The sequence below is a fragment of the Morus notabilis genome, unplaced genomic scaffold, assembly GCF_000414095.1.
Source record: "Morus notabilis unplaced genomic scaffold, ASM41409v2 Scaffold120, whole genome shotgun sequence".
In the NCBI taxonomy this organism is placed as follows: Eukaryota; Viridiplantae; Streptophyta; class Magnoliopsida; order Rosales; family Moraceae; genus Morus; species Morus notabilis.
The window spans coordinates 263,113-285,329 of NW_010367559.1; the positions used below are offsets into that span (position 1 = coordinate 263,113).

The 22,217-nt window shown below is 34.2% G+C and overlaps 3 protein-coding genes across 3 annotated transcripts; 2 read left to right on the forward strand and 1 right to left on the reverse strand.

The window, feature by feature from the left end:
* Positions 1–621: 621 nt before the first annotated feature.
* LOC21398240 lies at positions 622–1,329 on the forward strand. Its single transcript, XM_010112772.2, has one exon. The coding sequence runs from the start codon at positions 765–767 to the stop codon at positions 1,056–1,058; it is 294 nt and encodes a 97-aa protein (XP_010111074.1). The 5' UTR covers positions 622–764; the 3' UTR covers positions 1,059–1,329.
* Positions 1,330–2,483: 1,154 nt separating this feature from the next.
* On the reverse strand, positions 2,484–6,847 carry LOC21398241 (WRKY transcription factor SUSIBA2). The gene is made up of 5 exons (XM_010112773.2): positions 6,352–6,847; positions 5,364–5,540; positions 3,925–4,790; positions 3,683–3,841; positions 2,484–3,421 (listed from the first exon to the last, which is right to left on the reverse strand). Exons 1-5 carry the CDS (start codon positions 6,640–6,642, stop codon positions 2,686–2,688), a joined length of 2,229 nt encoding a protein of 742 aa, XP_010111075.1. The 5' UTR covers positions 6,643–6,847; the 3' UTR covers positions 2,484–2,685.
* A 3,149-nt stretch (positions 6,848–9,996) lies between these two features.
* LOC21398242 (seipin-1) lies at positions 9,997–11,636 on the forward strand. The gene is made up of 2 exons (XM_010112774.2): positions 9,997–10,519; positions 10,932–11,636. The coding sequence occupies exons 1-2, from the start codon at positions 10,016–10,018 to the stop codon at positions 11,634–11,636; spliced, it is 1,209 nt and encodes a 402-aa protein (XP_010111076.2). The 5' UTR covers positions 9,997–10,015.
* The last annotated feature ends 10,581 nt before the right edge of the window (positions 11,637–22,217 follow it).

Sequence of the window (22,217 nt, forward strand, 5' to 3'; positions counted from 1 at the left end):
GGAGGAATTTATATATTTTGACATTGGATACGTCTAATTGTGTAACCAAATAACTAAGAAAAATTACCAAGGTTAATTTTATAATCATTAATGTTAAGTGGCGCAATCATTATATTGTCGTAACATTGATCCTCTCTATACATTACATATGTACTATTCAAACTCTTATATCTGAGATGATTATCATCACATAGCATTAAAATGATAACACTTTTTTTTTTTTTTTTTTGGCTAAAGACACGTATGATTATCTCGTAACCTATTTATTTATTTTTATAATTGTTTCGTTAAATTTTATTTTCTTTTGTATAATTAAAAAGAAAAGAGAAAAACCATACTTTTTCCGGGGTTAATGCAAACAATCTATAGATAAATCCAATCTTAGGATAAGTATCAATTATAATCAAATTACTTATGATGAATAATAAAAGAGGGGAAAAACGGGCGATGATCACATGCTCCCAATTCATGCCCAAATGGCCAAATCTATTAAAGCCTTCTACACCAATCAGATCAATATTCAATAACTAGCGCATTCTCGCGGACTCACCAAGCTTAAAATAAACACGAACCCACCAGAATACCCCGCAAAATGCAGATAAGCCTATTTATATCACCATCACCCAATCTCCGTCAAGCTTCAATTAGGGTTTTCAATTCCTGGGTCTTCTTTGGGTGTTTCCTCGTTTTCCTCTTCTCCACCTTCCGTCCGATTCCCCAACCAGAAAAACCCTCCGCGAGTTCCGGCGATCGGAGACTCAACCATGACCGGCAAGGCCAAGCCGAAGAAGCACACGGCGAAGGAGATCGCCGCCAAAGTCGACGCCGCCACCACGAATCGCGGCGGCGGAAAAGCCGGCCTTGCCGACCGCGTCGGTGTGGAGAAGGGCGGTCACGCGAAATACGAGTGCCCGCACTGCAAGATCACCGCACCGGACATCAAGTCGATGCAGATTCACCACGACGCCGAGGAGTCCAAGCTCTCCAATCTCCACGCTACCCATGCCGCCGAAACGTCCAAGGCTCGCCCCGGCGTTCGCGGCAGCCACAAGAAGTGAAAAGTTTCGTCTTGATCTCGCTGATCGATCGAGGGGTTTGTTTGAATGTTATCGTATTGATGGAAATCTATATAATGACTTCGTTGGGCTTTTTCTGTTGTTTGGGGAAGCGTCTGGAGAAAAAAAAGTGGGTCCTTTGTTGTTTCTCGTCTCTTGTTTAGGTAGTACTTGATAAATCTGGGATTTATGGTGATGATCATAATGATGATGTATATTACCGATTATACTCTCTTGCTGGTTATAAAGATGGTGACGATGAGATTTCTATTTTTGAGGCGTTTGGTGGCTTTAATTTCAGAATATGTTTGGTCTTTTTTTTCCCTTGATTTTTACTACTGCGCAAAAGTCAATTGGGTTCATGCAACGCTTAATTTATGTTCTTAATAGTTGTTTAAGGTGATGATATCCGGTCAACTGAGATTTTGTCCATATTTAGACACTTTCTCAATTAGTTTAAAAGTTTCATGCTTATATTGGGTTAATTCAGCAGCTTTGTATTGGGTTTTATATCGTATTAACGTGGATACTGCATAGAGTGGCATACTGTTTTTCAGTTGTAAAAGGTTTAAAAAGCATGTTCCTAGTACAACGATCTAATGTGTGTTTATGTCGAAATGAAGTGGTAGTTGTTCTTGTCTCTGGTTTTCATAGTTGAAATGGTGCTCGCACTACAGTTCATGGTTGAAACTTTTGGAAATCGTTTGACGAACAATGTCTTAGGATATAGTTCTACTTTATCGTATGAATTTAGTTTATGGTTCTAATATATTATGAGATGATTACTTGTAAATCTTTGATTTTGTGCGAATGATTGTATCACTGGAAATGCATGTGAAGGATTGTGTTTAAGATTTGAGACTCTGTCTTGAGAGAGAGGAAGATGGCAAGATGCCATCAACTACTTATAGAGCATGATTGAGATTTATGGGACATAAGATTACTATTGCGCTCTTCAAATACTGAACTTGAAGCACAAGCTTCCCATTCTCAGTTTCTCATCACATGAAGGAGGACTATTAGTAGAATTAAAGAACTGAAGTTAGCTGATTGCTCTGTTGAATGTTTCATCCAGTCTTATTCTATTCAAAATGAGCACCCATTGGGATGAATAGGTTAAACCCCGCTACTTACACAAGGTGGGTCCCACTAGGTGAGTAAATGGGACCCAACTTAGTAAGACCTACTATTTTGTGAGTATAAAGTTTTATTCTATCGAGATAAATATCATTTGTCATTTAAAATATATTTGGGGTATAGATGATTACTGACGAAAGTAGTGCAAAAATGTGAACTATCTATCTTTAAAGAAAAAGTACTCTTCTATCACTCCCTCTCTATATAAACGCTTTGTGACTTAAAATCCCAGCTAGGAAAGATAAATGATGCACACGAAGTCACAATTTTTGGATGTAAAATGAATGCGCTTGATATTCAAATTTCTATTGATAGAATTGAACAATGTGGATGATATTGGATACACCTTATGGTATCCAATTTGTATAACAATTTCATAATATGCATCTGTTAAGAAAAAACTATCGCTATAAAAATATAGAAAACTAAAACCTTAATAAGTGAAAAAGAGCAAGTTCAGTCTGCCTCAATTGCTTTACTGCTGGGAAAAAGACTAAGGAAAACTTCCCATAATCTGATTGTATGCTGTTGAAGAAGAGTAAGATGACAAGGAGGCTGCATTTGCGTGATCCACAAGAGGCACACGAGCATCATAATGGATATCATCCTTTTGCTCTTCTTTGGGTCGGAGGAACCTTACATCATTTTGCTGGAGCCGCTGCCCTGAAAGCATAGGCTGAATTGGAGCAACCGGTTTCCTGCTGTTGAAATCAAAACCGACCAAAGAGAGATTCCCAGAAGGGGGAAGAGCCAATGGAAGTGACATTGGGAAGTCTGGAACAACAGGGGTTACAGAACTAGATTGTTGAATTGCGATGCAGTTAGGATTCAATCCATAAGAGGCATAAGGTATGAAACTTTGTAAAGGAGGAAATTTCATTGGGTAAAGGGAGGAGGCTCCGTTACTGAAACTCACAGGGAAACTAGGCCTCAAATACTCGTTATTAAATTCGGGTTTTCTGTCAAACTGAGGGGCAAGATCTTGTATTTGTGTTTCGGACTTCGGAATGGTGGTATTCCTAGGTAATGTCAGGGCTGGCTGAGCACTATTAGCAGTAACTGGAGATACATTGGCGCCACTCGAGTTCATGTGATTACTGTTTCTGGCTGCGGGCACTTCATGGTTGTGTTTTCCTTCATACGTTGTAATCACAAATTTCAGATTGTGGGAGGCCCTTTCCACGTGCTTCCTTACTGAACATCCAGCACTTGTGCATTTGTAGTAGCTCCTGTAGGAGAGAAAATCAAACAAATTTCAAGCCACATTGTAATTGAAGCGCAAGCCCCATATCTTGTCACTATATGTAGCATGACATAGTAACTGAGATAAGAAACCTAAAAGATGAAGATGAAGATGAAGAGCTACCACGAGCTATTATTCTGAAGTCACATACTCCCTATCATTCATGTTCATGAATCGATGCGAGTCCAGAGATTCCCGAGCATTCTAGTGAACATCCACAACATACAGACATCGAGAAATAGGGTACCTTGGGTTTGGGTTTCCCTTGACAACCTTTTGACCATACTTCCGCCAGCGATAGCCATCATCAAGTATGTCTACGTCACTTTCGATTTGGACAACTACTCTTGGTTCTCGAACAGACCTCAATGTCAAACTTGTTTCAATTAAGGAGCTTTCTTTCTTCCTGCAAGGAAAAACCAATGCAGAAGATTAATTAACATATTTCATGGCAGCCTGGCAGTGACCACAGCTAGATAAAAGTAATACCTTCTTTTTGTTTCAGGTTCTTCGTCATCCGCATCATCTCCAAGTGACATGCTTCTTTGGATGGCTCCATCTTCATCATCCTCGTCACTAGCAACTGTAGATGAAAGCTCTGGAGTTTCTGTTGATTCAATCATTCCAATAGATTTTCCTTGGGCAGTTGATAATGGGTCAGAAAGCTCCGTTAAAACAGATGCTGAGGATTTTATCTCCATACCATCAGTCCTCCCATTGGAACCAAGTTTATTACTAGTTGAACCCGATTGAACATTTGTCCAAACAGACCCTGACCTACCTTCAACTTTAAGACAAGATCCACTTCCTTCACTTACCTCTGGCATCTCATCGAATGAAAATCCTGATCCAGGTACAGCTCGACGGTTAGGCTGAGGTTTCGCATGATTATGGGAACCCTTGTAGATGATTTCTGTTATCTGACCATCATGTGATCGTTCCACCTTTTTCTTCACCTGACAATCTGTGTGGGTGCATTTATAGTAGCTCCTTGGATATTCACTTCCTTTAACCTGTTTCTGTCCATATTTTCTCCAGTTGTATCCATCTTCTGAAGTCCTCGCTATTCCAACTGCTTGGTTAGACACATTATGATTCCCTTCTGAGGGATCGTGTGTTGCATCATCTTCTCCATGAATAGTTCCTCTTGAGAGAGAAGTTTGATCACTTGCCACATCTGGAGACACTTTCATGTCAACAGACTTGGCATCTGTAATCGCATTGTCGAAGAATTTCACACCATTAGAGAAATCCAAAGATTGTTTTATTGTAGTTTCTCCAGCAAACTCTGTCGGGAACTCAAAACCTACAGATGGTTTGTCCAAAACCATAGCTTGATCCACAGCATCAGTTCGCTAAGACATTCCATTGAGGAAAAAGCAAACAAGTTTCAATATCGCAAGTAAATATCCAGGCCGAAGGAAATATATGTGCACGTGTTTAAACAGTCTCACTTAGAACCTATAATCTCACACCTTATGCATCTCATTCTAATTCAAATAATAAATGAAAAATATAATTTATTTTTAATGAACAGAAGTTGTTTTTCAATTTTATAGACACGTTAAATTTGCTAGCAGCACCATATAGAAACCAAGCTAGTGAGAATTTTCCAAAGGTTAAAGCAATTGATGCAATAGTACGGAAAAAATCAACAACATTTCAGACAGGAACCAAAAAAAAAAAAAGAAGGATCCATGATATATGGCAATTGTAAGATCTACCGGCACTGATAATAAGGCCTTTCAAACTCGTTGAATAGATTTATCAATAGCAAGCAAAAGAAAAACTTTGAAAAAGAACTTGCATATTGAAAAGGAAAATTAAAGATGAACTAGGTAAGTGAAGTGTGTGTGGAATGTGTATGTATATGTGTGTGTAGTGCACTAGGATATTATTCTGGGAGAAAAACGGCGACAAACAATTACCTGATTTCCAAAACTAGAACAGCGAGGTGGAGACTTATTCTCCCCATAGGGTTTGAATCTGAAGGAGTCAATAGCATTACCCTTGTTAAGATATTCACGAGTTGTTGAATGCAGAATGGAACTCTCTTGACTAAAAGTAGGCAACAGAAATTTTCCAGTGGTGGGAGATGGCAGTACCTAGAAGATTACGTACATGGAAAATTATATCAAACAGCCGTGGAGTGGAACTTCTTAACCATAGTAAGAATATTTAACATAAAATGAGACGGATACTAATTTCCACAACCGTCATATGTAAATAATTATCCATTCTTGTGACTGCCAAATGCACACCTTTCACGTGTTTTAATTCTGAAGTTAGTCATCATTCAATAAAGAAACTCCCACCAAGTGATCAACACTACAACACCTAAGGTCTGAAGAGTGTAAATTTTGGTAATTTGAGCGTAACAGGGAAGGCTTAGTAAGCTTCTCAGATATCAGTTAAAAATTCGAATGTTGGGAGTGTGCAAACAAAAATCCCTATTTGACTAGACATGAAATGCATTACAGATTTAAGAAAAATTAAAGAGGGCTTCCCCGGAGAAGTATGTGAAAACGGTTGAGAGTTGTGTGCATTGATATACTATACAATATGCATAAAGTCTCAACCAAAATGTCCCAGTAACCAAACTTCATTCTTTTCAAGTGAGTAAGAACAATTAATTCATGTCCCCTTGTCTTGATTATAGACTTGTATAAAGTCTGTATTTTTCCTTCACACAATAACAAATTTTACTTCTTTGAGCCAAACATGAAAGCGTAAAATGTTAAGAATACAGAACTGAAATAATCTTACCCATCAAAGAAACAAATGCATAATCAATTCCGCGTACAATGCTTACATACAAGCTTAGTAAAAAACATAATAAACTCGTATGAAAAAACCATATAAAAGAAGTTCCATTTCTAGAATCATAAAAAAGAAAATTTTGAGAACTCATATGACCTGAGTATTTGGAAGCATTATAGGGGAATCGAGCAAGGCGGTGGGGCTAATCCCCTCGGGAATAGTGAGGCATGGCGACCGAGCCGCCGGCGAAGCCAAAGGACTGGTGGTCCGGAACCGTGGGGTGCTGATCTTCACCGCATTGAACCCAAACTTGGCCGCCCTCCGCTCCGCAATACTGGTGGCGGCTCCGCCGCAATTGGACGCCGTCATCAGCCCCAACGCCTCCTCCCCCAAGGTCGGAATTAAGATTTTCCGATCTTCGGAAGTCCAGTCTTGTCCTTCTCCCATTTGCGTGCCTCGGCGTCAAAGCGACAAGACTGGGACTCGAAGCGCGACGTCGTGGTCGGTCTTCGATCAAGGCATTTGAAAGAAGAAGAAGGATTTTTGGGAATTGAAACCTAGTTTCAGCTCGACTCCATTGATGGAGTCGAAGCTTCGAAGACAGAGAGAAGGCGAAAGAGACGAGACACAGGTGCCTTTCTAGCTGGACAAAGAAGAGTGTTGCTTTTTGGTCTTCCTATCTATTTTCTATTTAAATAAAAATTAATAAATATTTTGTTTAATGTTCTCACTAACATTGACGTGGGACATACTAATTTTCTTTCTTTTTTTATTTCGATGCCATAAAAGAAAATTGTTATTTTTTTAAATAGAAAGTTCTTAATTAGGATAAATTTTTGTTTATGGTAAGCAGTTTTGCTCGCATGTGAGGAAAACTTAAGACTAAATAATGTAAATTTTAAAAATAAAAAATAAGAAAAAATAACTAAATATACATTGGGCTTAATTATTTGTTCTTCTCACCGTAAGAATCGCTAGCAGAAACACACATGTGGTTCTCATGTCAATTAAATTTAGGTTTTTGTATTTTTTATTTTCATAAGATTTTTCTTGGATGGGATTTTTTATTTTCATAAGATTTTTCTTGGATGGGATTTTTTATTTATAGATTTACAGTCCTGAAAAATCTCTGTGGACTACTTGAAAACCTCTACAGCTAGAGAACTACGTGGCCTGAAAGTCTTGAGTGCTTAATATAGCTGACATCATTTTTGTTTGTGTAATTTACAAATAGACTTTAGACAATTAGGATTTTTAGGCAAATTTTAAATGAATATTTTAAGTTTGCATTTGCATAATATCTTTTAAAAAACAATTTTCACTCATTTTTTTTTTCTATACAATGTGGTACTCAATTAGTTGGGTTCTTATTAAGAATGACAGCCATAAATATATTTATGTAACGTAATATAAAAGAGAAAAATAACTAGACTAATTTAAGTACAAATAACTAATTAATGATATATTATTCTTTCTATTTTTCAAACTCTTCGAAATAACTTTTTCTTAGAGAGTATGATTAAGAACAAATATAATAAAAGAAAATCATTGAACTGTGAGACTAAAAAGTAAGTATTAACATTTGAAAATATAAATATTCTCTTCTTAGAAGAAACAAAAAGAGTAAATGTTGAGAATAATACTGCTAAATAAACATCTTTTAATACTAATTCTTGTTTTATGAGTTTTACGGAATTAAATTAAGAACCTAAACAAAAGATTTCTTATAGAAATAAAACCATCATTAACATGTGCAACATTTTGAGATATTAAGGTGATTAGTTAAGGGGTTTAAACAACTCGTCAATAAAAAGAGGGAGGTGGGTTTTCTAACAAATTAATGTTGTAAGTGTAAAAGATATTTATTTAGTCATGATCCTAATAATAAGGGGTTTTGAGTTACCTTAATTTAAGGTTGGCCTTGCGTTAATCGCTTTACTCTTGAGCCGGTATTGAAGTTAACAGATTTCAACAACTTAAGAGATGTGTACCTTTAAGCACTTTTCTAGCAATAGCACCCACACAAACTAAAACCATAACCACATTATCATAACAATCATCATCACATAAATCATCGACGTCATTATGTAAACGTATATATCCATATGCTAAGTTACCTTATTCCTCCTATGGTTCACGAAAACATTAATTCAGTTCAAATCCATAGTGTTGGGTTCGCGGCCCTGTTTATTTCACTGATTTGAGTTTTACTACAGTAAAAAGTTCTCAAAAACAGTCACATCTAACTTTTTTTGCTAGAGTAAAAAGCGCTCACATAAAATCACATCTCAACTCAAATTAAAAACTCAAATCAGTAGACTAAACTGGCCAGAGAATAGGAGAGTTTACAGAGATAAATTAATAAATAAAAAAAGAAAAATATATAATTATCACGTGCTTGTTATATAAAAAAAAAAAAATGATCTTTCACTCTTGGAGTTTCCATTCTTCAAGGGCGTGGGAATTTATTCCAAGAGACGCTTAAAAATAATATAACACATTGGGGAGTTGGTCTGAGTAATTTGGTTAATTGTGCACTCGTGCATTATATATACTTATCGCATTTGATAAATGTTGGTTTTCAAGTTTTTAATTTTAACAAATCATACTCTAAATTTAAAAATCCGTCGTAATTATTGTATCTAACAACTAATGACATATTAATGAATGTAAATGTCTCCATATTTTTATACAGATGCACATCTAACTTTTAGTTGAGTGACATGTTGGAATGCATTTTAAATCTTTATTGTTATCTATTAATTGACGTTGATTATTCATTGAATCATATTATATTGTTAAGTATTATCAAAATTAAAACTTTAAGGTCCTAAGTTATATATTATGAATAGTTTATATGATGCATGGCTCTAATTTATCGGAGTAATTTTATAGGCTCATATTTTAACCATGACATGATCCTATATTGGATTTTTCGTATTTCTTTCTATGCTAGGATTTTTCTTATTGGATTCTTCTATATAGACATTGGGATACTGTTTTGAAGAAATTCAAATTTTCTTAAAGAAAAAACAATTTTATGAGATACGATACGTACAATATTAGAAATATCAATATTAATCTTATCTTATTTATTTATTAACGTATCATGTGAATTATTATTATTTTATTAGTAATTTATTTAAAAAAATTATCACATATTATTAATAATAAATAACTACATTTATCATTAAAAAAAGTGAGAAAACATAAATTGATATAAAATAATTAAGATTAAAATTGGACTATTATTTTCTACAATATATATATGAATTGACAACCACATCGACGGTTTTAGCTCGAATATCATAACTTCTGCATCGGGAAAAAATAGACTTACCATCCCGTCAAGCTCTTTTCAATGTGCTAGAAAATTTGATATCTTTTTTTTTTTCTTTTATTGGACAAAATTTGATTATGTAACTCGAACTCGATAAAGTAGTACAAAACTTTTTGTGAATATAAATGTGAGAGATTTTCTAATAGACTTAGACGTATTAATAAATTAAGTTTTTTTAATTATTAAATTTATATTTTTTAATTTTTACGTAATTTCATGTGACTTTAATTAAAAAAAAAAAATTTAACCTGTCGGTTAGGGTACGGAAAAAAGCTCTTACAAATAAAACGATAAATGTCTGACCGATGTATCAACACTTGTCACGTCCTTACTTTGCTTTTGCTACTACGTGTCGTTTTTTACTTTCATGCACAATACAGGTGGTGAATCTCTCTCTCTCACATCTCATAAAACTCATCGTCATGCTTACAACAACCACAAGCACTAATGGAAGAAGAAGAAGTAGAAACCTACGATGTAATGCCCAAATCAGACTGGTTCACAAAGCTAGTGCTTCTCCAGGCAGACTTGATCTACAACTCACTGTCGTTTCTCTTCTCTCCCATCTTCTTCCTCATGTCAGTCGTTTCCGAGTCTTACCACCGAGCGGAGGAGACCACCGTCACCGTCGAATCTGCCGTCAAGAAAGTTCCCTCCACGGTCACCCACGGAAGCATTGTGCTGCTTAAGAAACTGGGATTTGGGGTCTTTGGGGCTGCCTACGTCTGCATGGTTTTGCTTGTCGTTTTGGTAGTAGCTGTCGTTTTGGGTGTTGCGTTGGTCCAAATGTGGGTGGAGGAGCCCGTGCTTTTGAAGGAAAAGTTGCATTTTGATTACACTGAGGCTCATCCTAAAGCTCTCTTTGTATTTGAAAGAAGTCACAAGAGGAAGCAGATTGGAGTTCCTGTTGGTCATACATTTTCTGTTTCTGTGGTCCTTTTGATGCCTGAATCTGATTTCAATAGAGACATTGGGGTCTTTCAGGTATGTCTAGAAACTATTTGTCATTTTGTTTATATATATATATATATTGTATGGTCAAACGGGTGTAATCTATGTTCTCTGATCATTTCCAAGAATCAGATATGAAATTTGACTTTAGTGCACTTTCTAGAAAAGAGACGGATTACTACAAAATTTAGGGAGTACATAAAGTGAAGTGTAAAACTTTAGGGGAGTATAACAGGAAAAAATCCATTACTGATTCTAGAGCATTATATATTTCCTGTTCTTGTCAAAGTTCTAATATACCTTAGTCAAATGAGCACCGCTTACTTCACTTCCATTCCTTCAAAGTCCAATTTTGAAAGTTTTGTGTAAATTACTATGAAAAAGAAACTAAAAGAAGGTATTTTACATAATTAGTGTTATTAGTTACTTCATTTTTTTTAATCAGTTGAGTGCAGAGCTCTTATCAACCAATGGTCTAGTGATAGGAAAATCAAGTTTGCCTTGCATGTTAAGGTTCAGAAGTCTTCCCGTTAGACTTGCAAGAACATTTCTTATGAGCATCCCGTTACTACTAGGAATCACTGGTGAAACCCAAAAGATAACTTTTGAAGTACTAAGGCACAAGGAAGGGTATCCAAGAACTGAGGCCATAAGAGTGACTTTGAGTCCAAGAGCTGGAACCACACATCTCCCACAGTTGTATGAAGCCGAAATTGTGATGAAATCAAAGCTGCCATGGACAAAAGAGTTGGTCAGAAGTTGGAAATGGACATTCTATGTTTGGTCAACTCTTTACACGTACATTGTTCTACTGATCGCTCTTTTTAACTGGTGTAATCCAATCTTCTTCCCATTGTCAATATTGAGTTTGAGTGAGCGCGGTGAGAGAGAAGAAGAAACAACTTTGGCGACTGATGAAACGCATAAAGAACAACCCCAGATCGGAGTAGACGATGTTCATGAAGAGCCCGAAGACGTTTCGGAGATGTTAAGAAAATGGAGGCTGAGAAGAAGCAAGAGAAAGGCAATCTATACGGAAGCAGAAGTTGTTGGGTCTTCTGCCTCAACTTTTACAATCACCAGAGAAGAAACTAGTGCTGCAGCTGTTGAAGAACATGTTGGGGACTCGGAAGAATCAGTTTGTTTATGAGTTTGATCTTTCATTGGGGGTTGTGTAACTTGGTTAGTGTTCGAAGAAGTTTTGTTGGATCAGTTGAAAATCTCAGCAGAACTGACCAATATTATAATTAGCATTTGCTTTCATGGGTTGATGAATATCGACCACTGCATCCTAATAAGTTAGTTGGGTAGTAAAATTTTTTGTTTATATAAATAAAAGAATCACAATTCAACTCAGATAAGAAAAAGTCGGTGAGCAGAGGAGTACTACTAGATCTCTGTTATTTTCCCTAGAATCCCTCGAAAATTTCCTGTCCACACATGCAAGTTGGTAATAGTGTTAGGCTCTTCCATAGCATCGGGTAACCATACAATATACATGAAGGGGAAATTGGGCACATTTAAGCCTTGTTCAGCCAGTTTCGTCGATTCGAGTTGAGCTATGATTTTATGTGAAAACTTTTAACTGTAGTAAAAAAATTAAATATGACTGTTTCTGATAGCTTTTAATTATCACAAAATTAGAATTGAAAACTCGGATGATGCCTTAATAATTGCACCAACAAATAATAGAAAGGTAAACAAAAGAGAAAATAAAAGATTAACTTCACTATTAAGGGACGTATTCAAGTCAGTCGGGAACATACAAGTCAGTGATTTATTGTCGGAAAAATTGTGAGAGAATAAATTTTTAAATTTAAATTTTTGTGAGATAAAAAATATTATAATAAAATTAGAATTATAGGGCCTGAATATTTTAAACATTTTTGAACTAATTAGGGCTTGAATATTTTAAACAAATCTCAAAATCTCGAAATTTTAAACTGTCTGTTACCAATATAAATTTACTACTTAATTTTTGAACTAAATAGGGCATGTTATCCAATATTTTAAACATTTTAAAGTCTTGTTCTTTTATAGCTCAAATTATTATTTAAATTTTTTTATTATAGTGTTATTTCTCATAAAAATTTAAATTTTACATTTTTATTATAATAACTTTCACTACTTATTATTTTTTTTTTTTACTATAATGTTCTTTTTTATAAAAATTTAAATTTTACTTTTTCATTATAATATTTTTTTCACATAAAAAAATTTAAGTTGTAATTTGGGTGGTGGAAAAAACACACCTTAAAATTCTTAATAAATTAGTGACAAACGCTTTTCAATAGTAAAATTTCATGTCATAAATAAATTGTATCTTATACAGAAGAAAGACGAAATAAAATTATTGAAGTTGGAAGGACGGCATGCCACATTTGTAAATTGTATGTAGGGCCTAGTTACTTATGCCACCAATAATTTAACAGCAAGTGGCGTTATTCACCAACTTATTATAATTTATAGTTGATACAAAATTGGAAATCACTCACAAAAATCTATGACAATACGAGTTGTTCCCCTTATAATAAAGGCATGACAATTAAAATATTATCATCTTGAGTTTGGCAAAGCCAAAAGACAATAAAAATAAAAATAAATAAATAAAAGTAAAAATAACAGCCGCATCACCATTTAAAGGGATAATGAAACAACTTTCAAAATATAGATTAAAGATATAGACAAAACAAATTTATTACATTGATACAGATTCATAATCTTATAAGAAATAATTCTAAACGACGGGCCTTAGCACATGTATCAGACCGATTGGTCCTCATGGAAAGTTGGATTTAATGGTCCTTTTGACGAAACCAAGCTCCTTTATCTAATAATACATAAACGAATTAAAACTCTTTCTATAAAGCGCTGTTACGTAATAACCTCTTCATTTATTTTTTTTTCTTTTTAATTTTACATTTTAATTTTTTTTATATGTTTCTTTAAAATATATTATTCATCACTTTATTATCATAAGAGTAATTTTTTTCACATTTGTTCTTATTTTATTTTTTATTGATTAAAATAATTTTTTTTAAATGTGTCTCTACTTTTTTTTTTTTTGGTCAATTGTTATATTTACACATATTTTTAAAAAAAATAAATTTAAAAATCTTTAATAATTGTATAAATGAATTTATAATAAAATTTTTAAGTGCTTTTAACACAGTAATATGTGAAGACCACGAGCCCCTTTTTTTATTTTTTACAAAGGACAAAAGCCTAATTAATTCATTTGGCACTATAAGGTCAAATTAGGTGAGGTTGGAAAGAATATCTTCCACCCCCAACCGGAAATATAAAAAGTCTTCAAGAATATAACTACTTTCTTTATTTTTTTTTAGTAATCTTGATAAATATCACTTAAAAATGTATAAATTAATATTTTTATTTTTTACTCTTAATTTATAATCTTTTTCGTTAAAAATTACACTAATAAAAGGGTATTTATTAAGAATAAAGGATAAAAATCTAGACTTATGCACTCTTAAAGATAAATTTTGTAATTCTCTTTTTTTATGCTCAGAACTACTTTCTTTATTTATTGATACATAATTTTATTGGTGCTCCTAAATTTTAGAATTATTCTCACTTTACCTTTTGAATTTTGAATTTGTCATATTTAAGTTCTTTTGTAAGAATTTCTATTAAAATAGGGAATAGAGTGCGGCCATGTGGTTTTTATCTATTTAATTTTAACCGAAATTCAAATAAAAAGATCACGTAATTGTATCATTCTCTTTTTTTCTTTTTATTTTTAATATAAATTAAACAAAAAGGGTTAGGTATTGAAAATAATTGAAAATTCATAGACCAATATGAATGATTTTAAAATTCATGAAGCACCGGTTATGACAGTCCTTAATAATAAATTGGCATTTGCAAAACAGTATGTTTCATTCACTGTAACCTCTATGAATAGAAACCACTTCCCTTTGTAAAAGACACGCGAGGGAGTCATTGAGATAAAGAGCACACATCTCACATAATTTGTTCTAGTTGAGAGCAAGTTAGCAAACTAGTTTATCTCTAACTTCTTTTTTTTTTTTTTTTTTTTTTTTTTTTTTTTTTTTTGGGGTGTGGGGGTGTGAGCTCTTCTAAAATGGATTCCAGTGAACCAGCGAGAGTAAAAACGGATCCCCTTGATAGTTCTTCAGCATTCCAAAAATTACTAGGTAATTTAGTTTTGTATTTAATTTGCCTCTCTTTTATGTTTACTATGTGAGTAAGAGCTTTTTGTATTGCTTTTCTTTCTTTCTTTTTATTTTATTTTTTATTTTTTTGACGAAGTATTTCATTGCTATTTCAGATTTATTGAACAGGCGTTTCGATGATATTGAAGGATTCATCGGAGACTTGGGTATTATTGTCATGGTTGTTTTTTTTTTTTTTTTTTTATATATATATTTATTATCTGAAGGAGAGAAATTTATAAATTATTTTTCTTTTCAAGTATCAAATTGTAGTTTAGATCGAGAGAGTTGTACACTGATCATGATCAGCTCTTCTCTTCTGACATGAATCCTAATAAGGTTTCTCCAAGTTTTCAATCATATCCTGCGTCTCAAAAACTAACTGGTATTGTGATGTATATAGATATATTGCTTCTTTTATATGTTATTATATGAATTAAGACAATGTCGTATCTTATTTAAACATATTTATTTAACTAATTTACCTCTATTCTATGTTGCTTGTTACAATCCCATGTTTACATTCTTGGTTTCTTAACTAGTACTTACCTCAACAATTTGTCCGTCTTTTGGAAGTTATGACACACTAGAGAAGCTTATTATATCCAAATTAAGCATAATTAAGGCACTATCCCACTTTGCGCTCAGAAATTCAACAGATGCAGATGATGCTGATAACGTTTTCAATTTTCCTTTCTTCCTTTCCATGTCATTCTCTATCAATAAAGCCAGTTCCTAAATGTAGGCCTGTTCTTTTAGAGTGTGACTTGAGTATAATTTTTGAGTTGAATTTGAGTTATAACTTATTTTGAAGTTGTAATTTGAATAAAGTTGAGTAAAGTTGAATAAAGTTAAAATTTAAAAGAACGTTAACTTAAATAAAATTATAATTTGAGTTTCTAACTTTTTCTTGCAAAAGAACAACTAAGGCACTAACATCCATTAATGTCTCCTAATGTTTAACTCTCAGACCAAACTGGGAGAAACAACAGTGCGGCCAATAGTACGGCCAGAACAAGCAACAACTTTGTCAACACAATCATCACAATCTCCAAGGAAAAAGACATAGACGTTCCTATTAGCGTCTTCAAAGTCTGCGACTCTCTTAACTTCCGCGAAACCAGAAGCTTATGTCCCTCAGCTAATAGGCTTAGGACCTATCCATCACTTGAGGCCCAAGCTTCAATACATGCAGATGTACAAGGTTATGGAGGCCATAAGGATTCACCATGGATTCCCAAGCGGCCTTGAGTTTGACAAGTCATTGAAGTTCTTAAGGAGATAGCGGTCCCATCTGTTCGCGCTTCTTATAATGTCTTTTTAGATATGGAAGATGTTTTGGCATGTGTAGTGGCTGTTGATGGCTTGTTTCTGCTTAATTTGCTCTGCAGCTATGGAAACAACAAGGAAGTTCTGGCCAGTTCAAGCTCTTTGCGCCACTTGGTTAAAATTTCGCAGAGGAGATTGGCTCAAGAAACAACCATTCAAGTAGCCATGATGCTAGAGAACCAAATTCCTATATTTGTTTTGAAATTTATCTTGTTCATAGAATGCTGGAAAGAAGAATACTCAGGCCAGAGGGAGATTGTAAGTGATCTTTTACCAAGAATCTTGTTGGGTTTTTGTGAATTCGTCTCACCATTAAAAACAGTGGAGAATTATCCTCTCTACAGGATCATAAAGCATTCCCATTTGTTGGATCTTCTCTACCATTTGGTCACTCTCAAGCAGTCACCTGAATGGAATCCCAGGGAAGAAGAGAAGGAGGAGAGCTCGTTAAAAGCACTATCTCATAAAGTGCGTCTCAAAATCGCGCATTTATTAGTTTCAGATAGCAAAGTGAGATTTCAACCAATTGATAGCAGAATTATTGAAGCAGCCAAGAAGTTAGCCCCATCACATCTCCAAAAACCCATTGACCTTGTACAAGGTTTACTTGGACTTCCATTTTCACAAAGTCAAGCATTTACTCTGCTTTAAAAGAACAAGTGCCTGAAAAGGAAGCTTTCATTCCCAGAGCGTCGGAACTCCATAAAGCTGGAGTGAAATTGATGTTGCTCCTCACATCACACACGTCAATTTTGACCGCAACACAGTCTCCTTTTACCTTCCGAACATCACTCTAAATGCCAATTTTGAGGTTATACTTAGAAACTTGGTTGCATATGAAGTCATGATCACGTCTGAAACAGAACCCCCGATACTTAATTGGTATGTCGAATTCATGAATGGGCTTATACAGACGGCAGAGGATGTTACGGTGCTTAAGAAGCAGAAAATTATCTCAGAATCGAAGTCCATCAACGACGAACGAATTGCGAAGATTTTCAGTGGGATGAACAAGTCGGTAGAGTTGACAAACATACCGAAAAATTTAAACGATGCCATTGGAGGTGTCAAGGAATACTACGATCATGTGTGGTGGGTGTCATCGCTTAAATTCATGAAGAAGTGCTGGTGGACTACGCGGAAGTGGTGCAATGTTATTGCAGTTCTCTTGGTATTGTTTCTATTGGCTGTCCAAACATTTTGCTCCGTCTATGAATGTCCTCGTTTTTCCTTTAAGATCAACAATGCCTCTCAGGCTCAGCAAGGCTTGCGACTACCTTCTTTGAGGTCTCATTTGTAGCTTTATATTATATGCGTATGTAATGGATGTTATGTCTTAAGTCCTTTGTTGAAAAGTAAATTTTGATTAATGTTCAATGTTAATTAAGCCCTGTTCACTTTACCGATTCGAGTTTAGAATTTGAATTTTGTTATAGTAAAAAGTTCTCAGAAACAGTAACATCTAACTTTTTTGTTATAGTAAAAAGTTCACATAAAATCACATCTCAACTCAAATTACAAACTCGAATTAGCGAAGTGAACGAATCTTAAGTATCAAAATGAAACAATATGCATTTTGCGTATCTGGAAGCTCTTCACGACTGATTTCCACATGTTGTGAGTGGGGGACATGCCCCAACTCAAACTTTAAAATTTTAATTTTAATTTTTAAAACTTCTCAATGCCATTATTTTACAACACGATTGTTTATTTTCAAATTCAAATAGAAAAAGTGCCTTTCAATGTTAAAAATGACAGCCGTTTATTGTCAGGAACATTGTGAGAGAAAAAATTTTTTAATTTAATTTTTTTGTGAGATGAAAAACATTGTAATAAAATTAGGTTCAAAAGTATAGGAACTAAACAAGGTGTGAATATTTCAAACAAATCATAGAGTTGACAAACATACCGAAAAATTTAAACGATGCCATTGGAGGTGTCAAGGAATACTACGATGATGTGTGGTGGGTGTCATCGCTTAAATTCATGAAGAAGTGCTGGTGGACTACGCGGAAGTGGTGCAATGTTATTGCAGTTCTCTTGGTATTGTTTCTATTGGCTGTCCAAACATTTTGCTCCGTCTATGAATGTCCTCGTTTTTCCTTTAAGATCAACAATGCCTCTCAGGCTCAGCAAGGCTTGCGACTACCTTCTTTGAGGTCTCATTTGTAGCTTTATATTATATGCGTATGTAATGGATGTTATGTCTTAAGTCCTTTGTTGAAAAGTAAATTTTGATTAATGTTCAATGTTAATTAAGCCCTGTTCACTTTACCGATTCGAGTTTAGAATTTGAGTTTTGTTATAGTAAAAAGTTCTCAGAAACAGTCACATCTAACTTTTTTGTTATAGTAAAAAGTTCACATAAAATCACATCTCAACTCAAATTACAAACTCGAATTAGCGAAGTGAACGAATCTTAAGTATCAAAATGAAACAATATGCATTTTGCGTATCTGGAAGCTCTTCACGACTGATTTCCACATGTTGTGAGTGGGGGACATGCCCCAACTCAAACTTTAAAATTTTAATTTTAATTTTTAAAACTTCTCAATGCCATTATTTTACAACACGATTGTTTATTTTCAAATTCAAATAGAAAAAGTGCCTTTCAATGTTAAAAATGACAGCCGTTTATTGTCAGGAACATTGTGAGAGAAAAAATTTTTTAATTTAATTTTTTTGTGAGATGAAAAACATTGTAATAAAATTAGGTTCAAAAGTATAGGAACTAAACAAGGTGTGAATATTTCAAACAAATCTTGAAATCTCAAAATTCTAAAGTGTATGGTATCCAATATAAACTTAAAGTCTTGTTCTTTTTAAAACTCAAATCACCACTCAAATTTTTTTACTATAATATTTTTTCCCATAAAAATTTAAATGTAACTTTTTATTATAGTATTTTTTTTACATTTAAAAATTTTAAATTGTGAAAAAAACACACTTTAAAATTTTTAATAATAAACCAAAATTGCCGACTCAATTAGTGACAAACACTTTTCAATAGTAAAATTTCATGCCATAAACTTTATGTTATACAGAAGAAAGACGAAACAAAATTATTGAAGTTGGAAGGATAGAATGCCACATTTGTATGTAGGGACTATTTACTTATCCCACCAATAATTCAGCAGCAAGTGGTGCTATTCATTAATTTATTATAATTTATAGTTGATACAAAATTAGAAATCACTCGTATAAAAATCTATGAGAATACGAGTTGTTCTCCTTATAAATGAAGGCATGACAATTTTAAAATATTATCTTCTTGAGTTTGGCAAAGTCAAAAGACCAAAAAAAAAAAAAAAAAAAAAAAAAAAAAAAAAAAAAAAAAGAAAAAGTAAAATAACACATGTATCAGACCGATTGGTCCTTATGGAAAGTTGGATTTAATGGCCCTTTTGACGAAAGCAAGCAGCCTTTATCTAATAATACATAAAACAGCCAAAACTCCCATTCACTTACTTTTTTTTTCTTTTTATTTTTTTTGTGAATTTCTTTTACATTATAATTTTTTATATTTCTTTTTCAAAATATATTATTTCTCATTCTACTATTATGAGAATAATTTTGTTTTGCATTTTTTCTTATTTTATTTTTTGTCAATTGTTATATTTATGCATATTTTTTAAAAATAAATTTTTAAATAATTGTATAAATAAATTTCTTATTGTTTGATAAGTAATAATTTTTAAGTATTTTTAACATAATAAATACGTGAGCACGTTATAAAATTAGTATGGTAAAAAGACAAAGTTCATGGAAAAGCCACAATGAAAACGAGACAAAAGCCTAATTCATTTACTTCGTACTATAAAGGGAAGATATCGTCAAATTAAGCGAGGTTGGTAAGAATATCTTCCACCCACCAACCGGAAATGTAAAAAGTCTTCAAGCATAATACTTTCTTTATTTATTTAAGTAATCTTAATAAATATTTACGAGTTAATTAGAGGATTACAACCAGGTCCTAAAAAAACACGTAAAAAGTTGGTGAGGAGAGGAATACTACTATCTCTGTCTTTTGTAGGTGGCAAAAAGTAAAAAACTCCTGCGCCTGAAAAGATAGAGTAGATAGATGAAAGTTTTTCTTTTTGTTTTTTTTTTTGATAATTGGATTTTCATTAACCAAACAAAGACACAAGTAGATAGATGAAAGTTAAAACTCCCTAGGCTTAGTTGGAATCAGAATTAGGGCTGATAATATGAGTTACGATACGATAATATTATAACGACTATCTTTTGAGATTGTTACTGTAGTTAACCTTTTTACTTGTACTTACTGAAATATCTTAAAATTTGTGGAATATTTTTTTTTTAAAGTCTTATAGTAAGCATAGGATACGAATTTGCTTTCTTAATCAAAATATTCAAAAACCTTAACATATCTGTTTTTCAAAGCATATAAATATATCTATATGTATATCTACTCTTTAAGTCTTACTTACTAATAGCCATAATCCTCAAAACCATTTAACATATAGTTTCAGAATCATAATTAGCAAAACTATTTATAACATAAAGTTGATTGCAGAAATATTTGCGAGCGGTATCCATTTCCCGATCTCCTCATCGTTCGTCCACTCGCCATTAGTCCATCAGGCATTATATGCCGGTTGCTTACCTATAGTATAAACATTTTATAATGAGCTTTCGCTCAGCAAGTAAGAACTACCTCTCGCAAAATAACTGTAAGTGCACATGAATAAATATGCATGAGCCAATTATGCTTAATTATGATGTCTTATTAGAATCTTATTATCTTATCTTATCTTTCTTTCTTTTGGGCCAGAGTGCTCGTACCACTTGCGCGCTCATCGGGATGTGAGGGTTTGCAAGGTCCCACGACACCGTGATTATAACTGAACTGAATGCCTTCCTTACGAAGGACATTATTATTATTTTTTTTCTTTTGTCCCTTGCGGAGGTTGAGTTACCTCCCTTGTGGAGGCTGGCACGATACTCAACTGAGATTATTCTTATAAGTTTCTCTTGACTTATTAAGGTGTATGCAATATGACCTAGCATAGCATACTATATCATGTACTCGAACACATATAATTCGGGTGTACTGCTTAGGTGTATGTAGTATAACATAGCATAGCATTCATAACATTAAATGTACTCAAAAATAGATAGTTCATGGGTACTGTTTATTTTAAAATCTATTTATACTGTAGGCAAGATTCCTACTTACTTGATTTTTAAAGCTGGAATCCCCTTTTCGCCAAACAGCCTAGTCTCTTACTTGCTTTCTTCTGAAAATGAACACCCATTAAGAGTGTGAGATTAACCGTCGTTTGCTATTCTATTTTAGCAACTTATGAAGGAAAATCTAACCATTTCCATAAGACATATATTCCTCTCCTTTACTAAAGGATTATAAGGATCGATTTATCAAGTTCTCGAAATCTTATTTCCCTTAATTTTTCTTGTTATGATATCGAGACCCAATTCAGCTTAGGACTTATACATGGCATTCTAACTCTTAAGCCGCTGAATTTTATACTCCAACGGAGTCTCTTTAATTAATGCGGGCGTTAGACCCACATCAAATCTTCAAAATTCTACGGACCTATCGTATTAGGCTCGTAGGTGCCCGTAGTGCTGGAACTTCGGGTCGGCGGGCCGCCCGAAGCCCGAATTTTTTCGGGCTCGGGCGGGCCGGCCCAATTCCCGCCCGTCCAAGCAAGAAATTCGGGTTCGGGCTCGGGCAGCCCGGATTTGACATGTCCACCCTTGCCCGCCGCCGTCTAACCACCGTATACCGCCGTCCGCCGGGATTTTTTTGCATTTTTCCGACCAAGCCCGAACTGCCCGACCCGAAAATTGCCCGAAAATTGGGTGTGCCCGAATTGCCCGACCCGAAGCCCGAATTTTTGAATTTTGCCCGAATTTTTCCCGCCTGCCCGACTTGCCCGACCCGCCCGAGGTGCCCGAATTACCCGAATACCCGAAAACGGCTAGGTTTTTGAATTTTTACCCGAATTCGGCCCGAAAACCCGAGTTGCCCGAACTGCCCGAACTGCCCGAATTGCCCGATTTGCCCGAAAACGGCTAGTTTTTTTAATTTTGCCCGAAAACCCGAGCTGCCCGAGTTTGCCCGACTGCCCGAACCCGAATTTCAAAAAACTAGCCGTTTTATCCCGTTTTTTTTGAAAAAAAATCATTTTTTAACCCCAAAATTTCCCTATAAATACCCC

Excerpts from the sequence above, each read along its gene's own strand:
- LOC21398242 (XM_010112774.2), top strand. The coding sequence starts at position 10,016 with ATGCCCAAATCAGACTGGTTCACAAAGCTAGTGCTTCTCCAGGCAGAC. Across the intron at positions 10,520-10,931 it reads GAGACATTGGGGTCTTTCAG|TTGAGTGCAGAGCTCTTATC; the intron begins GTATGTCTAGAA and ends TTTTTTAATCAG.
- LOC21398241 (XM_010112773.2), bottom strand. The coding sequence starts at position 6,642 with ATGGGAGAAGGACAAGACTGGACTTCCGAAGATCGGAAAATCTTAATT. Across the intron at positions 5,541-6,351 it reads TAATGCTTCCAAATACTCAG|GTACTGCCATCTCCCACCAC; the intron begins GTCATATGAGTT and ends GTAATCTTCTAG. Across the intron at positions 3,842-3,924 it reads GAACCTGAAACAAAAAGAAG|GAAGAAAGAAAGCTCCTTAA; the intron begins GTATTACTTTTA and ends TTTTCCTTGCAG.
- LOC21398240 (XM_010112772.2), top strand. The coding sequence starts at position 765 with ATGACCGGCAAGGCCAAGCCGAAGAAGCACACGGCGAAGGAGATCGCC.